We start from the raw sequence: 22558 nt of genomic DNA, 5'->3' as shown, positions 1-22558 counted from the left end.
AACTGGATTTTGGTCCTTGACCTAGTTTTGCCTGGTTTAAGTGAATTTTGAGCTCACTCATCTCTGGGTTTATTGTTGTAACAATGTTTATGCTGCCCTCTTGGCCGGGTCACTCTTGCACAGTATAATATAATAAAAGCAAAATCTAATAAGTATAAAAACATATAATAAAAAAGCATATTGCCTCTGACACACATCTGTGGTGAATAGTTACCCTCTTAACCTCTCGTTGCTCTTTATCACCGCTCTTAGTCTGACACACATTGTTCATAGATCCGATGATTAAATAGAGACACAGCTTCTTCTGTGTCATACATTTGTGACACAAGCTCTTCCTCCGAACACATCACAAGCACTAACATTGCAGTCACAGCATCGTTCCCCCCCCCCTCTTTTCCGTTTCTGTTCCCTCTTTTTTTTCCCTCTCCACCAGCTGTCCCCTTGTCCTCAACGTTCACATTGGGCAGGGTCTTGCGCTGTCAGGCAACTTCTGGTTTGTTCGGCTCTTTAGTTCCCCGTGGCTGAAGCCGACGCAGACACACACACGAGGGGGAAGTACACACACATGAGCCCTTGCACACACATGCACACAGAGAGGCATAGCGAGAGCCCTTTTGTACTTGTCTTGACTGCACCGTGCACCGCCGCAACATTTCGCTGATGACTTCCTACAGCCAACAGCAAAGTGTCACTTTCCCTTCGATTTGCTAATTTGCATCAGCTCCCTTTCCCCAGCGTGGCTCTGGGAATCAGTGCGCACGAGCTGAATGTCAGTGTCTCTTCTTAGCATACAAATATCCCCCTGATATCGTGTGTCATGTGTACTCCTCGACATCTCTAACATTTGATAATACCCTTGATATTTCACGATCAAAATTTCAAGCAGCATCTTCTTTAATCAAATACCACAGCGTATTTGCCAAATATGTCCTTCAACATTAAAAATAGCACCATTCATGAACTTTGAAGAAAAATACTGATTCAACTATGAGATTAATAGTATTATGCAGTTAATAAAATAGTGTTTAGTTATTACATCTTGATTAAATTCTGATCAAATTGCAAAATTCATAGAAATCCGGTGTCCCAAACTGTTCAGTTCTTGTGTATTCGGAGGCAGCACCAGACCGAGCGGTATAGGTGATCTGCCATGGCCTTATCTAATCTGATTTGCATGCCAGAGAGAATTATGTAATTGGCATTTATGCAGAACAAAGAAGGATCAGCTCATGGAAAAGAAGGGTTTTCATGTAGAACTGTGTGTCTAAGCCTGTTTTCTGCAGCTCTGTGCTGCCTATGGTTGGCTACTGTGCAGACAGACAAGAAATGAGTGGGACTCTTGAGTGTGTGTGTGTGTGTGTGTGTGTGTGTGTGTGTGTGTCTGGTGCCATTCACATGCATGATGTGTTGTATTAGTGCATGATGAGCTGGCAGGTGCCCTGCAACAAGGGTTGGTGGTGGTGGAGCGGTTTTGGAGTCCAACCACATCTTTCACATATGCTTCTTGAGATTTTTAAAGCTTTTAACTCTCCTGTAATTACTGTATAATGCACTGATCTCATGACTCAGCACTGTGAGCGGAGGTAGCAGAGGTTCAAGCTGGAGAACATGTAAGATGAACAGCATGCTATCGCTGTGATGTGCTTTTGGAATGATAATATTTTTTTATATAACATTTTCACGTGCACATATTAAAGCCCTGGGCAAAATTGACTGCAGTAGAGTTCTCAATGGAGCCTAAGGCTAACATTAGCTTCAGGGTAACGTGATCAAAAATTACTGCTAGCTCCAGGTATCACATTTGAACGGTGTGAACTGAATCACTTTTTAGGAAGACTTTATTTGGACTCAGTTTCCAAAAGCATGATATTCCTTCATATGTTTCTTAAGATAAGAAAAGTCAGTTTACCCTGCAAAGATTTCTGCCTTAAAACTGAGTGGATTAAGAAATGTTACGTTTAATATTAGGGCAATTCTATTCTTTTTTATGCAACATGACCTACAGTTTGGTAATAAGTCAGACCTTGTAATAAAAATATATTATCCTCAGCCTTCTTGATGGAAAAATTATGTTGCTAGCAGAGGCGCCTTGGACAATGGAGGATAATCCCACCCCGGGGTGACAAAATCACACGGACAGTGTATTTCATTGTTCCACTATTTTTGTAATGTAAAAACCAATTTCAGAATGAACGTGTTAACAATAGCATCCATCCCCCACCGCCGTTACCTGACAGTAATGTAATAATCTGTAATGAATTATCACATTTCTTATGCACAAGGAAATTAAATTCATTTAATATACCCCCTTTGGAAATGAAGTGCTGTGAATGAGCCAGTTTGAAGTTGTGAAAGAGACATGAGCTCATTTTAAAAAATGATGATAACCAATATTTTTCACCCTGTGTCGAGTTTAGAACCACTGACGCTCCCCTGAACCGCAGCGTGTGAACAGTCCTGTCCAGTCTCACCTCCTGCTGGGTCGCTAACATATCACCTTTTCCTTGCCAGTTTCCATTTTTAGCTCGAGTGCAGAGCTGCCTGCACCAGCTATCCGTTAACCGTGCTTCCGTTTGAATTTGTTTTTCTCGCTGTGAGGCAGGCAGGCAAAAAAAAAAAGTTAAAGTGTAGGCCTGAGTCATGAAGCAGGATTGATAAGCTGGATAACTGTGCTGGGTAACACCTGGAACTCCCCCAAATCTGGAACATGGCCCGAGGCCAAATCTCCTGCAGTGAGCGTGAGACTCATGCAATGGACTCTCTAATCTGACACACTCTCCCCGCACCTCCTATTTCTCACACTGCTGAATTGTTGCCGCTTGTGTTGCTGCTTTGTGTGCACAGACGTTCGACTACAAGCCCGAGTTTCACCTGACTGAGAGTGAGCTGTCAAATGCAGGCCGGATTGTTATTAGTCTGCCCGGGTCCTCCAGTCCCCGCGTTTGCTTTCAGTCACGTGCGTTTATGCAAATTACGTTGCCCTGCACAGCTGAGAGAGAGAGAGAGCGCCGATAGGGAGAGAGAGAAAGAGAGAGAGAGAAGTGACGGAGGATCAGTGCGTGCAGAAATAAGAATAGCAGAGTAGTTGGATGTGTTGCAGCTGAACTGACTCAATTTTTATAAAGGTCAAAATATTTACAGGACACACAGACTCATTTTGAATTTTGAACTGAATTGCAGAAGGCAAAGGAAGAAGTAAAGATCAGAGGGAGGCTATGCTAATGCTCTAATAACTTTAATGACCCTGTAAAATTGGGGCTTTATTTTGATTTAAATAATTCTGGATCTCAGCTCGGTGGCTGCTTGTGGTTTAATGACTGAAACCCCCGATTGAGAGAATCCGTCCTGCTAGAACTAAAATGTGCACTTTATTTCTTTGCTCGTTAATTGTACTTTTAAAAAACCCTGGTCGTTTTTTTAAAAGTACAATTAACTTTCTACTCAACGAGTATGTTTTCTCTTAAATAAATCACTTTGAATTATGTTGATCTTGAATAATTTCCTCACAGAAAGGTAATTTATTTTCAGATGAATACAACCTTTTTTTCCACAGCGTTTTTAGTCATTTAATGATGAATAGGGAAGGACTTATCACAAGATCACTTGTGACCTGTTTAGCTCTGTTTTGCAACATTTTGAGGCTTGTTAATACCGATGATCTCTCCAGCACGCACTATGCAAGTTGAATGAAGCTTTCACCTTGTTCAAACCTCATTGGCTTTGTTTTCAGGAGTGACAGTGAGAAACCAAGGCCAGCCACTCACAGTTTATGGTACATGCCTGGTGTGAAAAGGGCATACGATTAAAAATAAAATACACATTCATAATTAAATGAATGGGTACTGCTTGTAAGGAAAATCAATCCAGACAGAACCAGTGTTGATTCAACAGAGAGGCAGAAAAATGGAGGCCCAAGAGACTCTCACTCTGTGTCCACTGGATGTGTGTGGAGAGAGTAGGCTAATATACTAGCTTGAAAAAATAGATAGACTCAAGGCAGTCTTGACTGGTTAGAGAGCAAAAAATTACTCAAGAAAAGATTATGCTTAATTCGCAGCTACAACTTTAGTATTCACAGTCACCAGAGAGTTACTTTTCAATTATTTATTACAAATACAGTTTCGCTTAAATACCACTTAAAAACACATGTTGTAAAAAATATGCGGTCTTCCACCGATTTGCTGCGTAACATTTCCAACAGTTTCAAGTCAAAGGGAATCGCTCCTCGGCCTCACAGTGCTGCCGCGCTCTGCTCCGGCCCGAGGCAAAGCGGTCCGGCTGTGCGGCTCTGAACCTGCGCTGATCCGAGTCCACTCTTAAAAATGCTCAGATGTCAGCAGGAGCCGGGTGAAGCAGTTTGCTCTGCTCACCACTCAATGGACATGTTTCATTGGCACCTCGCTGGAGGTCAGCAGTAACTGACGGCCAGAGCCGTGGGGGTCAGGCCCACCACCCGGCTTTAGCTGGAGAGTGAATTACACTGTAGGTGGTGCAGGTGGGCTGAGCCAAGGCTTGGGGCTGAGATTGAGGCCCAGCAGCGTGTTCGGGGTGTGTGTGGATTGCGCGCAAATATCCATTTGACCACTAGTGTCACGCAGCTCCATTTATACGCCTGATGTGTAAGAGCTACTTGGAAATCCAGCAATTATTTTTCTCTTTTTTTTTTGGGACAGATTCTTAAACCAATAACTATTCTGTAGGGTCCCTCACTTGAGTGATGGCGTTGGGAGAAGATGTATCATTGAAGGATTAGGACTAGAGCTCATCACAGAAAATAGCCTGGTCAGTGTGACATGCCACTTTTAGAGTGGCTGAATATTTTAAGAGAGCCCTCTTCCTCTGAGGAAATGAAGCGCAGACAGAGTGGAGAGCAGGACGTTTTTGTTTGTTTCTGCTAATGCTCAGGGGCAGAGACGGAAGATTTGGAGATGTGGAGTAGATTGTGAGGGAGAGGGGGAGTTGGGGTCTATTTTCACCGCAGCTGAGGCCTCCACTAGCCACAAGCAGTTTCTATAATTCCAGAGATGAGAGAACAAAATATCCTCCACCGCACAAAGTAAGATTTTACTCCATTCCCTTCCTCCCGGCTTTTCTGTATTTCTTCCTCCTCCTTCTGTTTTACTCCATTCACCTCCAGACAGCACTACCTAGCTGCACCAAGGACAGTACAAGGCATTTCAGCATTGCCACACACAGACAGCCACGGTGCAACAGAGTGTAAACACTCCCCTTTTACATGACATCTAGTCAGGATCATTGTGCCTGCTCTACATGCATCACCTGCCACTAAACGATTGTGTACTGTGGGCTGAGCGGATGTGTGTCCACGTAGCCGGACGCTGGCTGGCCGGGATTGCCTGGAAGCAATCTACACCATGGAGAATAACTTAGCTGAGCCCTGCTGCTGAGCTCTTCTGAGCATGCTTAAGAGCTGAGAATTATTCCACTCATTTCTAGGTTCCTGTGAAGCATGACAAAAAACTCGAGTGCTTCATGCTCGCCCAATTCCCTTCCTGAGAGGAACCGACAGGCTCTTGGTTTAGAAGTCATTCAGCAAACACTCACCATGATGAACATTAATTACATCAATTAAGTGGACCACAACCATTGTCGGTGGGGGTCGACAGAAAAACACTGAGTCAGAAATAGAAAAGCTGCTGTTTGTTTAAAAATAGCTTCCAGATGACCAGACTCCAAATAAAGGAAATAATTTTATTTTTATTTAAAAACTAAATATTTTATTTTAAATTTAACTGATTTGAGGTCATTTCAGTTTATATTTCATTGGTACAGTTTGTGTGTCTGTTGAGGTAAATGTTCATTTTTCCTTTGATTTTCAGTGTCATTTTCAGTGTCAACAACAATTCAGTTACACACATGTTGGTAAAGGAATTGGGAAGCAGAATCTTTCAGATTTTTTAATATTCATAATAAATAGAAACAGTAATTTCTTATCAACAAATCTCTTGACCAACTGGCGGTTCCCATAGAGAGTGAGAGCTCAAAGTCACCTCAGTCACAGCAGCTCACTGCTTAAGAAACAAAGCTTAGACCACACCATGGTGGCGCAGATTTTTCTGATAGGAAGAAGTGTCCTGACTTGCTTCCTCCTTCGGGGAAACTGACATTCCTGTCCTGGAGGTGAACAGTAAAAGCCATCAATATAAAACACCCCAGAAGCCGCTGGTGGCAAGTTTAATTCATGTTTTCGAAGATACTGAATGCCTGATGACCTTGGTGCCACGCATAATGATGCACACTTAGAGTTTATTTTTGGAACACAATGATCCACATAATTAACTTTGAAGTACAATGAATTGTGTTTCCATCATCTTGGCAGTTGCCTGGAGTTTGTTTTACTTATAAATGATTAACAAGGTTGCATTCAGTTAGTCATATGTGTGGCCGCATTTAGATCTAGACAACAATGCGGCTACTGCCAGTGTGAGTCTGCTTAAACCATTTACATGGTTACATAATTAATTAGGGCTGCGACTAATGATTATTTTTCATCATTGATTAATCTGCCAGTTATTTCCCTGATTAGGCGATTAATCACTTTGTCTCTGAAATGATGGACAGTTGTGAAAAATGCCCTTCACAGTTTCCCACAGCTCAAATCCTCACCGCTTGTTTTCATCTTAACCAGCAGTCCAGAACCCAAAGTTATAAAGTTAACAGGGATATAAAATATTGATAGGAAAATAAAAAAGTGACGCAAATGATTACACAATTAAAAAAAGTAGTTAAAGACTGATTTTGAGTAATCCTTTAATCTATAACAGTAATTAAAGGCTCTTCAAATAATCCTGTGTCCAGACTGAACAATTTATTTTGATTATTTTGAGAGTCTTGTGTCAAGGGTGAGTTTGTTGCTCCCATGGCAACCCGGTATGTTTGGAGGCAGATACAGAGCAAAGCAGGTGAAAAACAGGTGGTCCAGAGGGAATTCAACGGAAGTTGTGAAGATATTTAGTTGAGCTGTGGACTCTACTTTACTGATATTGTTTTTGCTCTCATGATGAATCCCAGTTACAGTGAAGCACCATTACATGTCTCTCTAAGTTGTGCATTAGAAGAAGGGCCAGGACGAGGTTTGAAACTCCACAAATCTTTGACTACAGATGGAAACCGCTTACTGTGTGTGTCTTTCACGCTGTGCATCTATGTCGGATGGGGCCGGTCAATGAAACAATATCAATAATCATCTGGAAAAAAAATTCATCAATAGCAATATCACAATATCAATATATTGCTTACGCCTTGTGCAGCGAGGAGGTTTAACACATTATAGATCCACCTCAGATTTGTGGTTTGCTGTTTATTGAGAGTTTGTCCTTCTCTTTCCATAAAGAGGAGTTTAAAACCACAACCTTCACTCAGGAGCATGTTAGTTGTAGACAGCACATAAATCAGTTGATGAAAATGTAGTTTATTCTTTATTAAAACCATTTCATCTTGATTAAGAAAGTTTAAGGTTTAATTTTCTGGGCTAATTAAGTAGCGGTATCATTATTGTTCAATTTGTTCACCATAAATTGATGATAGTGAGAGGATTAAAGGAGGAAATGGAGTGACACAACAGAAGGTGCACGATGCATCTAAGAGAGCAGTACATGAGGTGAGAAAATAATTTTCTAATCTTGTGCATTTTATCAGGTACATCTATCTATATCTTTAGAAGGATTGCAAAATATCAGAAAAATATTTGGAAGGTTAACAATATTAAGTAATAAACAAATAATTATGAATTTATTAAATATATACAAAAAATTGCACCTCCATGAAAAGTAATGATGTTCAGTTTTCTTTAAGTGATGATTTGATTATTTTATAAACATTTTGGAAGGTGACTTTATTACAGAGAGATGCTTTTGTAATTTAGAGCCTGAACCTGTTGGCTGTAACAAACTGCAAAGTGTGTATGTGGCCTCACCTCCTCGTGTTTATCTCCTCCTTTAGTTGTCATCATGTCACATGACCACATTTCCAGAGTGAGATGAAGGTCCCATGATTAGCCCCATTGTTTTCCCTTTCAGTGTGTGTGTGTGTGTGTGTGTGTTTGTGAGAGCCAGTGGGGAGGGGGTAAGGTGCGTAGTTGCAGGGCCTGTCACAAAAAGCCATTATTGTAATTGGAAGTTAAAATCCCATTTGTTTTCCCCTCCAGTGCTTACTGTCAGCACTAAGACAGGGGCCTTGTTACAGAAATTAACATTTGCTATCAGTGTCAAGGGTCACGCAAGAGAACATCAACTTATTGAAAAGACTGCCACTCAAACAGCCGAGGCAGGACAGATTATTTACTGTATAGAAAACGAATCTCACTTGCTATGAGATTTGTAATGTTTTCGATTGCTGGGTTGTTAAGTGTCAAATTCTGATTGAGTAACAGCAGCTCAAATTGTACAGTAGGTTTTCATATTTGATATTTCTCATCTGAACTTTTGATGGTGCTCTTGATTTTTTTGAACACACTAACCCAAGTTAATTAAATTTGTTTTCATTTATTTCAATCAGGCTTATCAGACTTTCCCTAATGCAGTACTCTGACGCTGTAACATTCTCTGTAACGGATCTCTGTAGCGATCTGTTCTGTAACTGTACCGTACCTCTGACCTCTGACCCTGACCCCTGCTGCCCCTTCACTTTTATTGGAAGTGCTGATTTCAGATAAGAGTGTCTCGCTGCGTTGTTAGCAAGCTTGGACTGTAGAGACCATTCACAGATCTGTAAATATCAGTGGCACAATGTAGCACAGGACTGTACAAACTAAATAAAGTCACATTCAAATGATGGAAGTAAAGCAATGTAGGTTTACATTATCAACATGAAAGTCGACAAAATATATTTATTCCTCAGAAAACCTTTGGAAAGATTTTTATTAACAAAACCCTTCAAACTTGTGGGTTGTCATGCTCAATAGAAGCAATACAGGTTACCCCCTGCACTACTCTATAGCACTACTAGTGGTCAGTTTATGGAACAGTCAAACTGGGAATATTCAGACAAACTGACTAGCATCGAGTGACAACCTGACACAAGGTGGCAGCTGTGAACTTCACCTGGGATTTTACATCTTATGCCTCTTTAGCGTTAGTTTTGTCTATTTACAAGTGAAGCACTATGTATGTAATGTTATGTTTGAGCGGCATTGTGAAGTTTATTATGGTTATTTTCACTCTTCAACAAATCTGGTCAATAGCAATTTGCTTGTGCTCCTTGTTTACTATTTTTTAATTCTCACCCTTATTGAGATGTTATATGACATACACTGCTAACACTTTTTTTGAAAATTTCTGTCACTGCCTTCACAGCATACACATCCACATAGACAGCAATGGACATTGCATATATAGCTGAATAATTCTATTACGGTAATTTAACACTGTTGGCATTTTCAAATTTTCCAGGATGCGTTTTGGCTTCATCACTGCTCAACCATTAAACACGCCACCATTTTGTTACTCGGTCACATGTGTGTGACATTAGACTAAGAGACAGTCACCAGTGCACTCGTCTTCCAACGTGTCCCCCCCCCCTCCCGACACAAACACTCTGCAGGTTTCTTACTTTCGTTGGACATGAGCACGACCCAGATATTTTAGATTTTTTTTAAATTATGGATTTTCACTCTTTTTGTTTTGCATTTCAAAGCACAACTGGTTCATGTCAAAACAAGATTAATTTCTGTGTCCTGCATGGTAAATAGGCCTCCGTAGCCACATGAAGGCGTGCTGTGGCTCATAACCCCGGAGTGAGTTTTAGATATCCAGTCATGTTCACAATACATTGTCTAGGAAATTTGTTAAATGTTCATAACGTGCTCGCTCAAACGTCCCAGATTTGGCCACAAGCAGCCATCTAATTACCATAATATTCATATTTCCAAAAAGCTCTTAAGAGCACTTCTGGCATTGTCCATTTCTCTTATTTGCTTCTTGTTGCTGTAACGTTTGCTTAATGCCTGGCCTGTGCCTAGCGATCGCATGCTGTGCTCATTTTGAATGCAGTGTGAATGTGCTGTTTGGGTATGGGCCCATGCATCTCCAGGGCCCTATAATCAGCTCTAAGCTGCTTCTATCAATCTTCATAACTGTAGTGGGTTGAGGAGGGAAGTAGAGCTAATCAGCTCTAACTGGCCCCATGTTCAGCCTGACTGTCACTGTTATAGCAAGGCCATATGCAAACAGTGTCCCTTACATGTGTGTCCCTTACTCACATGTTGGCCGTCTCACAGGGCCATTCCACAGATGGCCTGCTCTAGCTGGAGTCGGGTTTTGAAAAGGGCCTGTGACTTTCACCGAATAGCTGTTAGTGTAGGTTAATATAGGAGTGGTGGCCCTGCAGTGGTGGCAATCACAGCTCTGATCAGAGCCGGGCTTCAAAGACGTCCCTGCAAGTTGAAGCCAGAGTTGTCATTAGCTTCTGCCCTGTGCTTGACAGCCCATCCCCACCCCCCCAACTCCTTCTTCCTGTCTCCTGCGCTCCGTCCTCCCTCTTTTGTCCCTGTCTTATTCCTCTCACTTTCTGCCTGTGTGCAAACGGGTACTGTAATCCGGGGTCTGGGTGCTTCGGCCTGTCACTACACATTTGCACTAAGCATCTTTCCCTCTCTCATCTCCTTTGCCCTAATTGTATTGTAATAAGCAATTACAGATCTATTTATGCACACTAGAGCTGAGATTGGACCACTTTTTGAAAGGACATGCAGGGTAGTGGAACCGGACCAGGCAAGGCCCCTCGTCCTCAACTTGTAGCTGTGCAGAGACACAGTTGTTGCTGCTAATCGCTCGGCTTTCTGTCTTTTCACCGACGATGTAATCCCCCTTTACCGTCCTGTGCTCTGCTCCTGTGTTCTGTCTCTGTAAAGAACAAGTGATAGTGCTGTTTTTTCCTGTTTTGTTTATTGGCTCATTTTCTCTTTGTGAGTCAGCTCTAGTGATGCAAATGAGCAGCGGCAGTGTTTACCTGGACTGGCCGTGTCTCCTGTGTGTGTGTGTGTGTGTGTTTAAAAAAAATATTTTGCGCAAATGCGAGTGTGTGTGCGCATCGTGCCTGCACAACGTCTGGGCCTTTGATCATACTGCATTGCATTGACGGATGCTCTCTGGTGCTTTTCTGGTTGCTTATGAACAAGGCCACTGACAGGATCTGAATGCCAGTAATTATATCCCCTTGCTAGAACCATAACAATTGTGGCTTATACAACATAGTGCAATGGCTTTTTTTTTTTTTCTATCTGTCCCATTATTTTTTAGATATGAGCACTGACATCGAAATCCCCTGTCTGCTTCCTCCGCGTCCGGGGCTGTGTGTTTACAGCTGTTTGTGTTAGCCCGTATGTGTAAGAGTTGAGGGCCACGATGAAGGCTTAACACCTCGTAATCATAGCTGGATGTGCGATCTCAGCGACCCGCCGGAGAACCCAGCACAGAGAATGGCGTGCATGTAGCGCTGGTGTGTGTGCCAATGTGTTTACAGGATTGTGCATCGTGAGTGATTAACAACCACAAAAAAAATAAGGAGCAGCCAGAACATGATGGAATCAGAGATTTTGAAAGCTCAGATGTGAGTGTAAGAGAAATTGAAAGTTAATAGTTGACTATTGCTGTACATATATAATTATATATCTATGTATATATTTTCCTTTTTATGGGTTAAACGACCACCAAGACTTGTATTTATATGTACAAATATATATTAGTCTTGGTGGTTAACAGACTGACCCTTGCAACAGATAGAGGATAGAGATGGACAGAGAAAGAGAAAAATTAAGACACACATTTTGGAGTCTTCCCTGCTCCCTCACCCCCTTTTACAGTTATACTCTGTCCTATCAATGAAGGCTTGATGACCCCAAAAAATCTTGTGTTATTCGACTGGCATGAGAAAAGTAGCGGCTGCTAATTTCCGCATGAATTTACTTTTCTCTTTCCCTTTGTGGCTTCCAGCTTGAAAATGTGCTTAACCTGCCTCATAATGACTCACAGCGGCGCCACTGCAGGATGCTATGATTGAAACAGCAAGGATTCACTACTTATTACAATTTCTTTGAGTTTAAATGTTTAAAAATAAATCTCCCACATTGATTCATTTTTATTAAGTATTCGTTTTTATTGAGGTGATGGCATTAGGCTAAATGAACCAATATCTCCTTCTCCTCAACCGCTATTCTAAGTTCCTAACATTTCCATCATAAGTGAAAACAGTCCATCATTAGTCCTTGTTTTGTGGCACTTAATAGAAATCAGCTGAACCACAGCTGTGCTCATTTGCACCTGTTGTCACAGTTAATACCTTAAATTGAAAAGTTGTGGAGATGCAAAGTTTTGCAGCCGTTTGCAATCGAATGGAAGTTTGAAATTTGTTTAATTGAAGAATGACCAGTATAAAAGCCGTAATAATAATAATAATATTGTATTGTTAAAACAAACTTCTCCCATAATAGTCTCTGCTTGGAGGACATAAAGTTTCATGTTAGAGGAAATGGGAGAGGAAAAGGTGAAGACATTGATTTGAAATCTCAGAATGAATATTTTCATCCTTCCCTCCTCTCGCCATAAATAGTGTCAGCTTACAAACCTTTCCTGTGTAACTACCAGATAGCTCTGTCATTATGTATCGCAGCCATGAATTTAAAAGCAAACACAGTTGGAGCATCAAAGGTGGAGTGTCTCTGTAAAATCTCAGGATTTGCATAAATATGTTACAGATTTCTTCTTCCACTCTGTCTCTCTCTCTCTCCTGCCTTTTTGTTTTACAGGATCTTCATGGGATATTATGGGATAGATCTTCTTTTTTGTTTTGTTTTGTTGCAAGAGAGGCTTTTTGAATTGAATTTGTTGCTACTGGTAGACGTCTTCAAATTTTCCACAAATAGCAATACTCTTTTGCGCTGTTGTCAACACGCTTACCTTTTACCTTTTTCAAACTTCGCCAGCACTCAGAGCAGCATCTAATTTTATATGACATACTTGAACACATTATAGCAACAATATTCTATATATGAGCAAAATATAGATGGGTTTGCAATGAGGTAACTTTAGCAAGAGAAAGAAGAAAGACACTTTCGCTGTTTCCTCATATGAACTGAACCAACGTGATTGAAAAGACTGCAGATTGTTTAGAGTTGTCATTTCACACATGCAGCACACAACCTAAACCGGAAATTGTCCATGAAAGAAGCATAGACAGATTTAGATTGGTTTGGTTTGCATTTTTGTATGCAATTGTGTACGTGATTGTGTCTCCATCTCCAAACTTGCCTAAAAAGTCAGCTCTAAAGTTACTTGGAAGATTATTACACGATATTATCAAGGTCAAATTATTACCAGAACCAACCTTGGTCAACTCATATCACACCTATTGTTCATCCAATTGATTGGTTGCGGAAAATCTCCACGTTAGCCTAACACAGTGCACTGAGTATGCTCTACCTATAAGCCCTTTTTAGCCTAATTGAATCATACATTAACATCAAAAAGCTACTCGTTGATATGCTCAAAATGTTACAACGCCATGGAGTCACTTTGTTCAGAGGTGACACTAGGTTAGGTCAGTCCAAAATCAAGAATGATAAGAAGAACAAGAAGTCCTTTAGTAGTCCAGCAATGGAGACATTTGCAATATTACAGCAACAATGTATAGTGAATGTACTGCACATGAACCGATTATATTGCAGAGACAGATGATTATGGCCCAGTGAATATAGCACAGTGGAGAAGTGTTAAAGTGCAGTCCATAATGGTGGTGCATGTAGCAATCGAAACATGGCTTCTGATAATGGCTTTGGCTGTAAAACTTTTCTCCTTAGGATTGCATAAGCGGCAATTGCGAGTTAGCAGTAACGACTTGGTTGTGTCTCAAGTTACTAAAATGAATCAGGCAGATTTCTGCTGCTCAAATTCATCAGAGAAAAACTCTGACTACTCAGCATTAACTTCAGCAGCTCAGGTCAGCCTTTAGCCATTCTCAGGTCCATTTAGCAAACCACAAAGCCCTGCATGGTGTCAGAGCCGAGTAAATCTTACTTTTGTCCAACAGATGAAGAGAATAAAAGGCTGTGTATTTATGCAATATAAATATTTATATGCTATTTTGTGATGGATATGAATAATTTAAATAGCTCCATAGATTAACCAGTTGTCAAGTTTGTGCGATCCAGCATACACATTCTCCCTGGCTGCTCAACTGTTAAGAGCTTCTCACTTTGTGTTTCTGTGTGTTTCTGTGTGTGTGTGTGTGTGCCTGTGCCTGCTGCAGGCTACGAGTTGGATATTGTTGAAGAGGTGTATGGACAATGCAGTCAGTTTTAAGTACCCTCTGGACTGTATTTGCATGACCTGAATCAGGTGTTTATTTTGCATGTGGACTGACAATAGCTTACATTGCTCATACAACATTACCAACTCTGCAACATAGACCATGTACCAGTGTTTGATGGGGATTTTTGAGGGAATATTTTGTGCTTGAATATTGAACTTGCTGATAAACAGAATGTGAGGCGCTTAAAGTTACAATGTTAATGCAGGGTTTAAGCTATGAAAAAAAAGGGGCTGTCAGTTCGAGTTGTGCTTTTATTAAAATCAACACGGTGCATATGCTATTAGGAGTGTTTTAAAAATTGAAGCAGTGTCGTCCTAACTCCTGGAAATATTCAAATGGCTCAGAGCGAGACTGACTTCATTACTAAAGTGACAAGCATCATGAGAGGAGCTGACAGTTTCTTCCTGATGACCTCATGGAAAAGGTCTTGCATTACTTAGGGGAGAACTGTTTGTCTTTGTTAAAAACTGCTAACAGGTGTAGAAGAGTAAAAAGAGCACCAGAAGCTTTCTACATTTTTCCCTTTATGCGTCTACAGCAAGGCTTCTATTACCATGGAAATGCACTAGGCCAGTAATTGTTGCAGCCTTTCACACTCACAGCCTCATGCACTCAAGAAAGCAGCTCACCGTGCTCTCCTTGGGAGGTGCAAAAATAACTGAATGTTTGAAAAATTGGGTTAAAGGGATAAAACTGGGTTGAGGAGTGGTCCACTTTTAAATCTGTCACTTTGAACTGACATGTTGTCGAAAATGACTCTTAAAATAGTGCAGCTGGATCCAGATGATCAGAACTAATGTTGCCATAAGTGCAGTGTAGGGAATTTCCTGTTCCCCAGTGGGAATTTCGCGTAGCATATGATTTGGTTGAAAAGAAAATGTATCTGTTAAAATGTAAAATGATCCGTGTCAAATTAAAGTCGTTTCGTTCTGTCGGCTCTGTGTTATTGCACTTGCCGCCTATTTACATGACAAAAAGAATAATGAAAGATCTTTAAGTAGTCTGTAAATAAATTATACATTTTGTGCGACATAAAATGCATCAAACAACCAATCATACATAGCAATTTGTACCTAGTATCTTAAACAATGGCAACACCACATGGTACAGCCATAGAGGAACACAACATAGAGCTATGAGGCCTTGTGTCTGCTGTCAACATTGAGAGAACAACTGAGAAAGTAATTGGGTGGTACCAGTACTCAAGAAATCCCATTAGCTACTGGGCAGACGTGTCAAAGTATGAAGACATGGCTGAAAACTTGACTGGCTGCAGCCTGATGGAACAAGGCTGAAAAATGACTGGGGGAATGGGTGGCCCAGGAGGGAGGTGGGGCAAGCAGCTGTTGTAGAGAGGCAGGCAGAGATGAACATCGACTGTTTCCCCCCCGCCCCCCCCTTTTTTTTTTTACTTAGATTAGCAATGATAAACGTGATGTTGATAAATACTTGCAAAGCCAGTTTATCAGCAGTTGTATGGCCTGGGGTTGCTAGAGGCAGCATCCAAGCCTGATAACCCCTGAGGCCTGAGGCATGATGTTGGGAAGAAGAGGAGGAGGAGGAGGAGGAGGAGGAGGAGGAGGAGGAGGAGGAGGAGGAGGAGGAGGAGGAAGAGGAAGAGGAAGAGGAAGAGGAAGAGGAAGAGGAAGAGGAAGAGGAAGAGGAAGAGGAGGAGGAGGAGGAGGAGGAGGAGGAGGAGGAGGAGGAGGAGGATGATGCAGCTGCTGGGTCTCGGCTGTGTGCATAACCCTAAAGCAGCCAGTTGATATTTTGCCTGTCCATTGCAAAGTAGGTAAAAAATAACCCCATGGCCATGGGCTTCCCTGTGAACCTGTAACGCTCATTACGCGGCAGGAAATTAAATTGTGGGATGGATGAGACAACTTTGCTATTCTTAGATCCCAAACCACAGTGGGGCAGCGGGAAATATGCAGCCTGCGGGTGGCACCAGAGGAAAGAAGAGAGTTTATTTTTCTATACACTTTTACATAAAAAAAAAAACCTCCTCGTCCTCGGCCTGTCAGGCTCAGCGTTACCTCGTCAGTCTGTCAGCCTCAGGTGCTGGGCTTCATTAGCTTTGAGGTGATCATCACTTGCCACGGCAACACTGCATGGGACGACTGGCACTTAGCATGCAACATAATGTCCCTTTGTCAGCGTTTAAACATGCTAACTCTAGCATGTAAACATGTGTTCACTTCAACACATTAGTAGTGTAGCGTTGGAAGGTATTATGCTAGCAGGTTAGCATGGGTGTCAGGTCATTTATTCAAAGGGGTTGTGTCCTCTAGGACGAGTGAGGAGTTTTTACTGTGGTCACTTTGTTGTTTTCATATTGTAAATGGTCTTATTTATATTTTATATATATGTAGTCTTTTCATCTTGTTTTTCAAGTTTTTTATCCAAGTTAACCTACACATGGCACGTGAAATAATGTCAATAATGCTCAAAACTTACATGTATTTAATGTTCAATTATTTGTGTGTTTACTATTATGGTATATTTGTGGATTATTTGTAACAAGTGCAGTGCATGTTGTAAACCTGCCTGTTTGGAGTGGGCTGTTTGCTTGGCCTGTGGTGATGCTTTCTTTCTGAAAACTGCAAAAGTGCCCTGCTGTGTCGTACTAAGCGCCTGTTGTTGTGTACGTGCTGTAACCACGACCCCCTGACGCTGCCGCTCCAGAGCACTGGTCACCTGTTCATTCAAACCTTATCGGTGTTGAACGTGTTGCGTGTCCAAATTGCATCAACACTGAACTTCGTTGAGCCCTGGACAAAACTCATGACAAGCGTTGAGCCAGTTAGATGAGCCATTCTCGAGATATGCAAACCACACACAGACAGAGATTTCTGGACATTTTCACAAGCTTTATGATGAGGGTCTTGCTTGTGTAAATGTAAGTACACATTGATTATACTTATACATGGTTGTGCTGGTCTCTGACCCAAACTCTTACATCTGTGCTGGTAGCTGCACCTCCAGCTACAAGCTGTGTACAGAGCTCTGTTCTCCTCCTCCACTTTCAAATTGGAGTCATTCCTGAGAATAGATGTGGACCTTTGAAACATCCACATTGTTTTGATACATCCGCTTAATTGAATTTTGTGCTAAAACAATGCCATCTGATTTACAAAAAAACATGAATATCACAGCAGCAAAAAAAAAAAATAGCGAACTGTAACAAGAGAGAGGACCCGTGTGTGGGAGGCTGCCTGCATCTGTGCGGGCTATGAGCCTGGGAGACTGCGTGCACCTGGAAAGCACTTGACAGATGGTTACTTCAGCTCTAGCCGAATGTTGCTTCTTTTTTTTCTCCGTGTTAAGCCTCTTTCATAGATCGAAAGTGTTTCGGTCAGCATTTTGATCGGGCCCGACTCTTTTTGAACCCTCTTGATTGTACGCCGTGCGACTCTAGAGTGTGTTCCTCCTGCGCCCCATCGGTTTTCTTTTTGTTTAATTCTGACGACAGCTGCTGTGACTTTCTCTGCCATTTCTGAAGGTTTTTTTTGTAAGATTACAGAGCAGTGGGTCTCAAATCATTATTTTATGCCACATCATCTCAGTAAATTCCCAAGCTCTGGCATAAATCTGGTACTTTATAGGAGACAGGTAATGATTATGGGGAGAAATGTTTTTGATAATAACCTACAACAGTCTTTTCTTGCTGCCAAAGAACTGCAAAAAAAACAAGTCAACAACATAGTTTGTTAGACCATTACTTTAATCCATCGACTGTATAAAAAGATGGACGACATGACATCCCATAAAATACACTTTCTCAAGTCGAGAAAGGTGTCACCATGAAACATGTTCAAGTGGTTGTTTTTCTAGTAAGTCTGGTATTTGATCAGTTATTTGATGTTGTAAAAACAGGGTGAAATGTCATGATAGATAGCCGACACTGGTTGAACACATGTATCAGTGGAACCTCAACACCGTCATCATTTGCTTTTATACACAATCAATGGTTTAGATTGTCCTAGTTCATAGCTTTTTCTTTCAGTCTCGGACAGTGTTACTAACCTAAAGTGTGGTGGTGCAGACAAACATTGTTCATACTGACTTGGGAATCATTCTCTCTTCGTCAAACATGCATAATCATTTACCATATACTATAATTTAACATTTAATATAATTTACCATATACTATCCTTCTCAACTTATAGCTGCTGATCTGTCCTGATGCTACAAATAGAACAGATCTTTCATTTCTGTTTGACTTGTTTTTTCTAGGCCGATTTGTTTAATACAGATGCATTAAAGTCATTTCACAAGTTTGCGCCTATGCAAAAAACAAAATCGTGCCCCACAGATCTGACAGTCCTGCTGGCAATGAGTTGTTACTGTATTTCCCTGAGAAATGGCTCCTTCTAAATTTAGCATGTACTCTCTGCAGCAGATGTTCCGGCCCTTTTTGGATGCTGTGGGTAATAATCCCTAATATTATTTTAGTTTGAAGCTAAATGAGGCTTTAATGCACTCTGATTCCATCTGACATCACTCATTAATTGTTCGACAAAAGTCAATAAATTACTCTCTGTTGCTTTTTATTTTGTCTTAAGATGAACAGAAACTTTTAAGGATTTAAACGTTATTTGTAGTCGTAGTGAAGGGAATTTGCGAAGACGTCACAGAAACCGTGTGAACCTGTTCATTCCTGTTGAGCAACAATGTGTCCTCACTCCTTTATTTCCTCCCCATCAGGTGCTGCTCTCTGTGTTTAAAGCCTCATTAAAGGTGTTGTGTGAGACATTTGAAGCCTTTGTCACTTATCTTCTCCTTCTCTCGCCCTTTTCTCTTCAGATGGTCACAAGAACAAAGAAAATATTTGTGGGTGGCTTGTCAGCCAACACAGTAGTGGAAGATGTGAAGCAGTATTTTGAACAGTTCGGGAAGGTAAGGCTGTTTTTATTATTATCACCACCTTTTGTCGAGTTTTCCCAATAAGCAGCATTTCAGCCCTCTTTGGATTCCACTGCAAAACAACTCAAATTTCCATCTTATAATCATTACGATAAGGCAAAACAGATGCTAATTTGATTAATTAAAGCTTCACAATCAGTGTAAAGGAAGCCATCATCGCTTCACAACAGTTTCACTGTGGCTCGGACCACACGGCCAGTGCTCCGGCACTAGCCAACACTAATTTGAGCTTTAAAAGAAACCAGCCAGCTCCACTCTGGCTCTTTTCCTGACAGTAAGACAAATACATTCCGTCAAGAACACGACGGAAGAAAATGGCAAACGGCTGCACACTCGCCATGCACGATCGACGACATGCATTGTGTGTGCAGAGCAAACAAGCAATTGCCGTGACATTCCCCCCCACCCTAAAAAAAAAGGGAATGTTTTTCTTATCGAATGTGGCATGACGTTAATATCAAAAAGCAGATTGGAATCAAAGTTGGGGGGGTTCTGATATTGTGAAAATATTATTCCAGGGGGCTCTGAAAGAAAAATCACACCCACTTCATTCATATTCAGCTTCTTTTTTTTTTTTTTTTTTGGCATCTCAAGCAGTTTCTACATGCTGTTCTCATGACCGATACCCCCAGCTGTGTGAGGCATATATGCACACGCTGATACACAAGGACATGCATAGTATACACACACACACACACACACACACACACAAATGCACATGCTCTCACATACGCATGCACACGGGCGTGCACACACAAACAGGCTTTGATACAGTGGCAGCATTTCACAGATAATTTCCCCACACTGAGCGCAGATCCATTTCCCTCATGTCATATTCCACATCAGTCAAGGTCACCTTCAGCTGATACAGTTCCTCTAACATCAGCACTTGACCTTGAGTTTAAACAATTTCACTGAGGATGGATTTTTCATGGGCACATAATGTACCATGTCCTGAAGGAGACAAAAGAGCTGTTATAAATTAATAGAAACTGACAATATGCAATCACCTTTCCCCTTTAAAACCCAGTGTTGTGTGCGGTGAAGGACTTTGTTTTTGCTGTTTTTTTTTCCTTCTGGAAAGTGGAGTGAAGACCTCACAATGTCCTGGTCTGCAGCTCCAAATAAAGCCGCCTTATTTGCACAATAGAACGCAGCGAGCAAATATCCAGCACGACTTCGCAATCATTTGATCCTAGGAAAGGCTTGAAATGATTTTTGACTTGATTGAATGACATAATTGACTTGATTATACAAAGTTTTTTCCCTCCTTGAGGAATCCTCAAATGCTTAGGAGGAAACCAACAAATCAGACTGATTGAGCGAGAGTTTTGTGCATGTTTCTGCATGTGCTTTTATAGCCTACTTGTGCATGCTTGGATGTGTCTGCCATACTGCTCTTGCCATGCGTGAGTGTGTCAGCGATTAAGTGTATTTATGTGGGTGCATGATTAGGTGTGTGTGTGTGTGTGTGTGTGTGTGTGTGTGTGTGTGTGTGTGTGTGTGTGTGTGTGTGTGTGTGTGTGTGTGTGTGTGTGTGTGTGTGTGTGTGTGTGTGTGTGTGTGTGTGTGTGTGTGTGAGTGAACGAGCAGGTTTGAGTGTCTTCAGTGGAAAAGGAAATCAGAGTAGATATTGAAGGCTGTGGAAGACAAGATGCAGAGGTACGGTTCTGCGTGTGTCCTTCCATTCTGCCTTTCACATTCCTGGGATTTATTAAATAACCTGCCTGTCACTGCAACCTACCATTATCGCCGCACACACACACACACACACACACACACACACCACTCAGAGGACTTATCCATAGAAGGGAAAACCAATTAATTGAGTTTCCCCTCCATAGGATCTTGGTTGCAGTAAGTGTGTCAGTCATCAGTTTGTCTGTCTGTCTCCGTGTCAAGGGGGACATTAGCCAGCATGGTGGCAGGGCAGCTACTCATTTACATTTGTGGGAAGTATGTTTGAAGCACTTATCAATCATCAGGCAACTGCAGCTTAAAGCACCAGCAAATATTCCTCCTCACTTGGAACAAGCTATTTCACTGATATGTTTTAGCAAGTACCCTCTCTCGCTCTCACTGTGTGTGTGTGTGTGTGTGTGTGTGTGTGTGTGTGTGTGTGTGTGTGCAGCACAGGCCAATTAGCAGGATGTGGTCTGCAGAGATGGCGGTGGTTGGGAGGCAGTGCAAGGGGAAACAGCTGGTGTGGCCACAATTGGGTCACAGGTTCAGTCTGTAACCTCCACACCTCCCCTCCCCTCCACTCCACTCCCCTCCTGCCTCAGCCTCTTCCTTCTGTCTCCATTCTGTCAGGCGTTTGTTATGGCGAGAGGCTGACAGCTCTCATACACATTAGTCTCACTGCCACTCTCCCAGCCGTCACCATTAGGAAAGAGCACATGCCTGGCGCAACTTCAGAGGAGCCCCCCGGTTTTTGTGTTTTTCGCCCCCGGTACACGCTTAAGGTGTGCATTTGAAGTGATTGTAATAGTCATTTGAATGGAGCTGAAGCCTGGTTGTGTTTGACCGATTCTAATGCACCTCAGATGGATCCTATTACCTGCCCAATAGTCGCCACATCCTGCCTTCTATTCCCCCCCCCCCCCGCTCTCTGGCAGCACACTGCACCTAAGCCCTGCAAGCCAGATGAGACAATCTTATCAGCACTGCCTGGCCTCCCTTTATATTCAAGGACTCTTCACTGGAGGCTGCTGCTATTTCTGTCTCGCAATAAAGTCAAATTAATCAGTGTGCTGTTTGTGCTATTATGTGCACTTAAAAATTGTAAGAAAAGACAATGCTGGCTCACAGCGATCGCATTTTCCCCCCCAGCTCGTATGTCAGCCTCACTGGTCGACTTGTTCCTGCTATTTTTAACTGATAAGGTTGTTTGCAATGTGCATAATTTATAAGCATTTTAATGCAGTTTTCTTCCCACTGTTACCTTTGTCTGTGGTTTGCATCATTAGCAGAATTTGTCTCCACAGGTAACAACAGTGAAAACATTGTTTTTCCTTTTTTAATAATATCTGCATATTATATGGTATTTACTACTTTGATAATCAAGCAAAAATAGCCTATGCAGGTAACAAAAAATATGAAAATGTTATTACATTTTATTTACTATTTATGTAATAGTATTAGTATATATTATGCAGAAAGTGTGAAGAAATATGTATGTAGGGCTTCAAATTATGTTTTATTGTTATTGCATTGATTAATGTGATTATTACAATTTACAGTATATTTTCCAGATATTGAAGACATCTACATATGTATAATATTTATTTGTTTGACCAAATACAAA

General features: G+C 41.5%; 1 protein-coding gene across 8 annotated transcripts in view; it reads left to right on the top strand.

The window, feature by feature from the left end:
* The window catches only part of msi2b (musashi RNA-binding protein 2b), a 244615-nt gene that overhangs the window by 55203 nt on the left and 166854 nt on the right, over positions 1 to 22558 (top strand). For all 8 annotated transcript variants that reach the window (XM_061086625.1, XM_061086621.1, XM_061086624.1 and 5 more), the window contains exon 6: positions 19132 to 19224. In XM_061086625.1, coding sequence (XP_060942608.1) covers positions 19132 to 19224 — 93 coding nt within the window. The remainder of the gene's footprint in view (positions 1 to 19131; positions 19225 to 22558) is intronic.

This window comes from Limanda limanda, chromosome 14 (assembly GCF_963576545.1).
Source record: "Limanda limanda chromosome 14, fLimLim1.1, whole genome shotgun sequence".
In the NCBI taxonomy this organism is placed as follows: domain Eukaryota; kingdom Metazoa; phylum Chordata; class Actinopteri; order Pleuronectiformes; family Pleuronectidae; genus Limanda; species Limanda limanda.
Note: the sequence above shows the minus strand (reverse complement) of the source record. Positions and strands in the feature narration are given on the sequence as shown.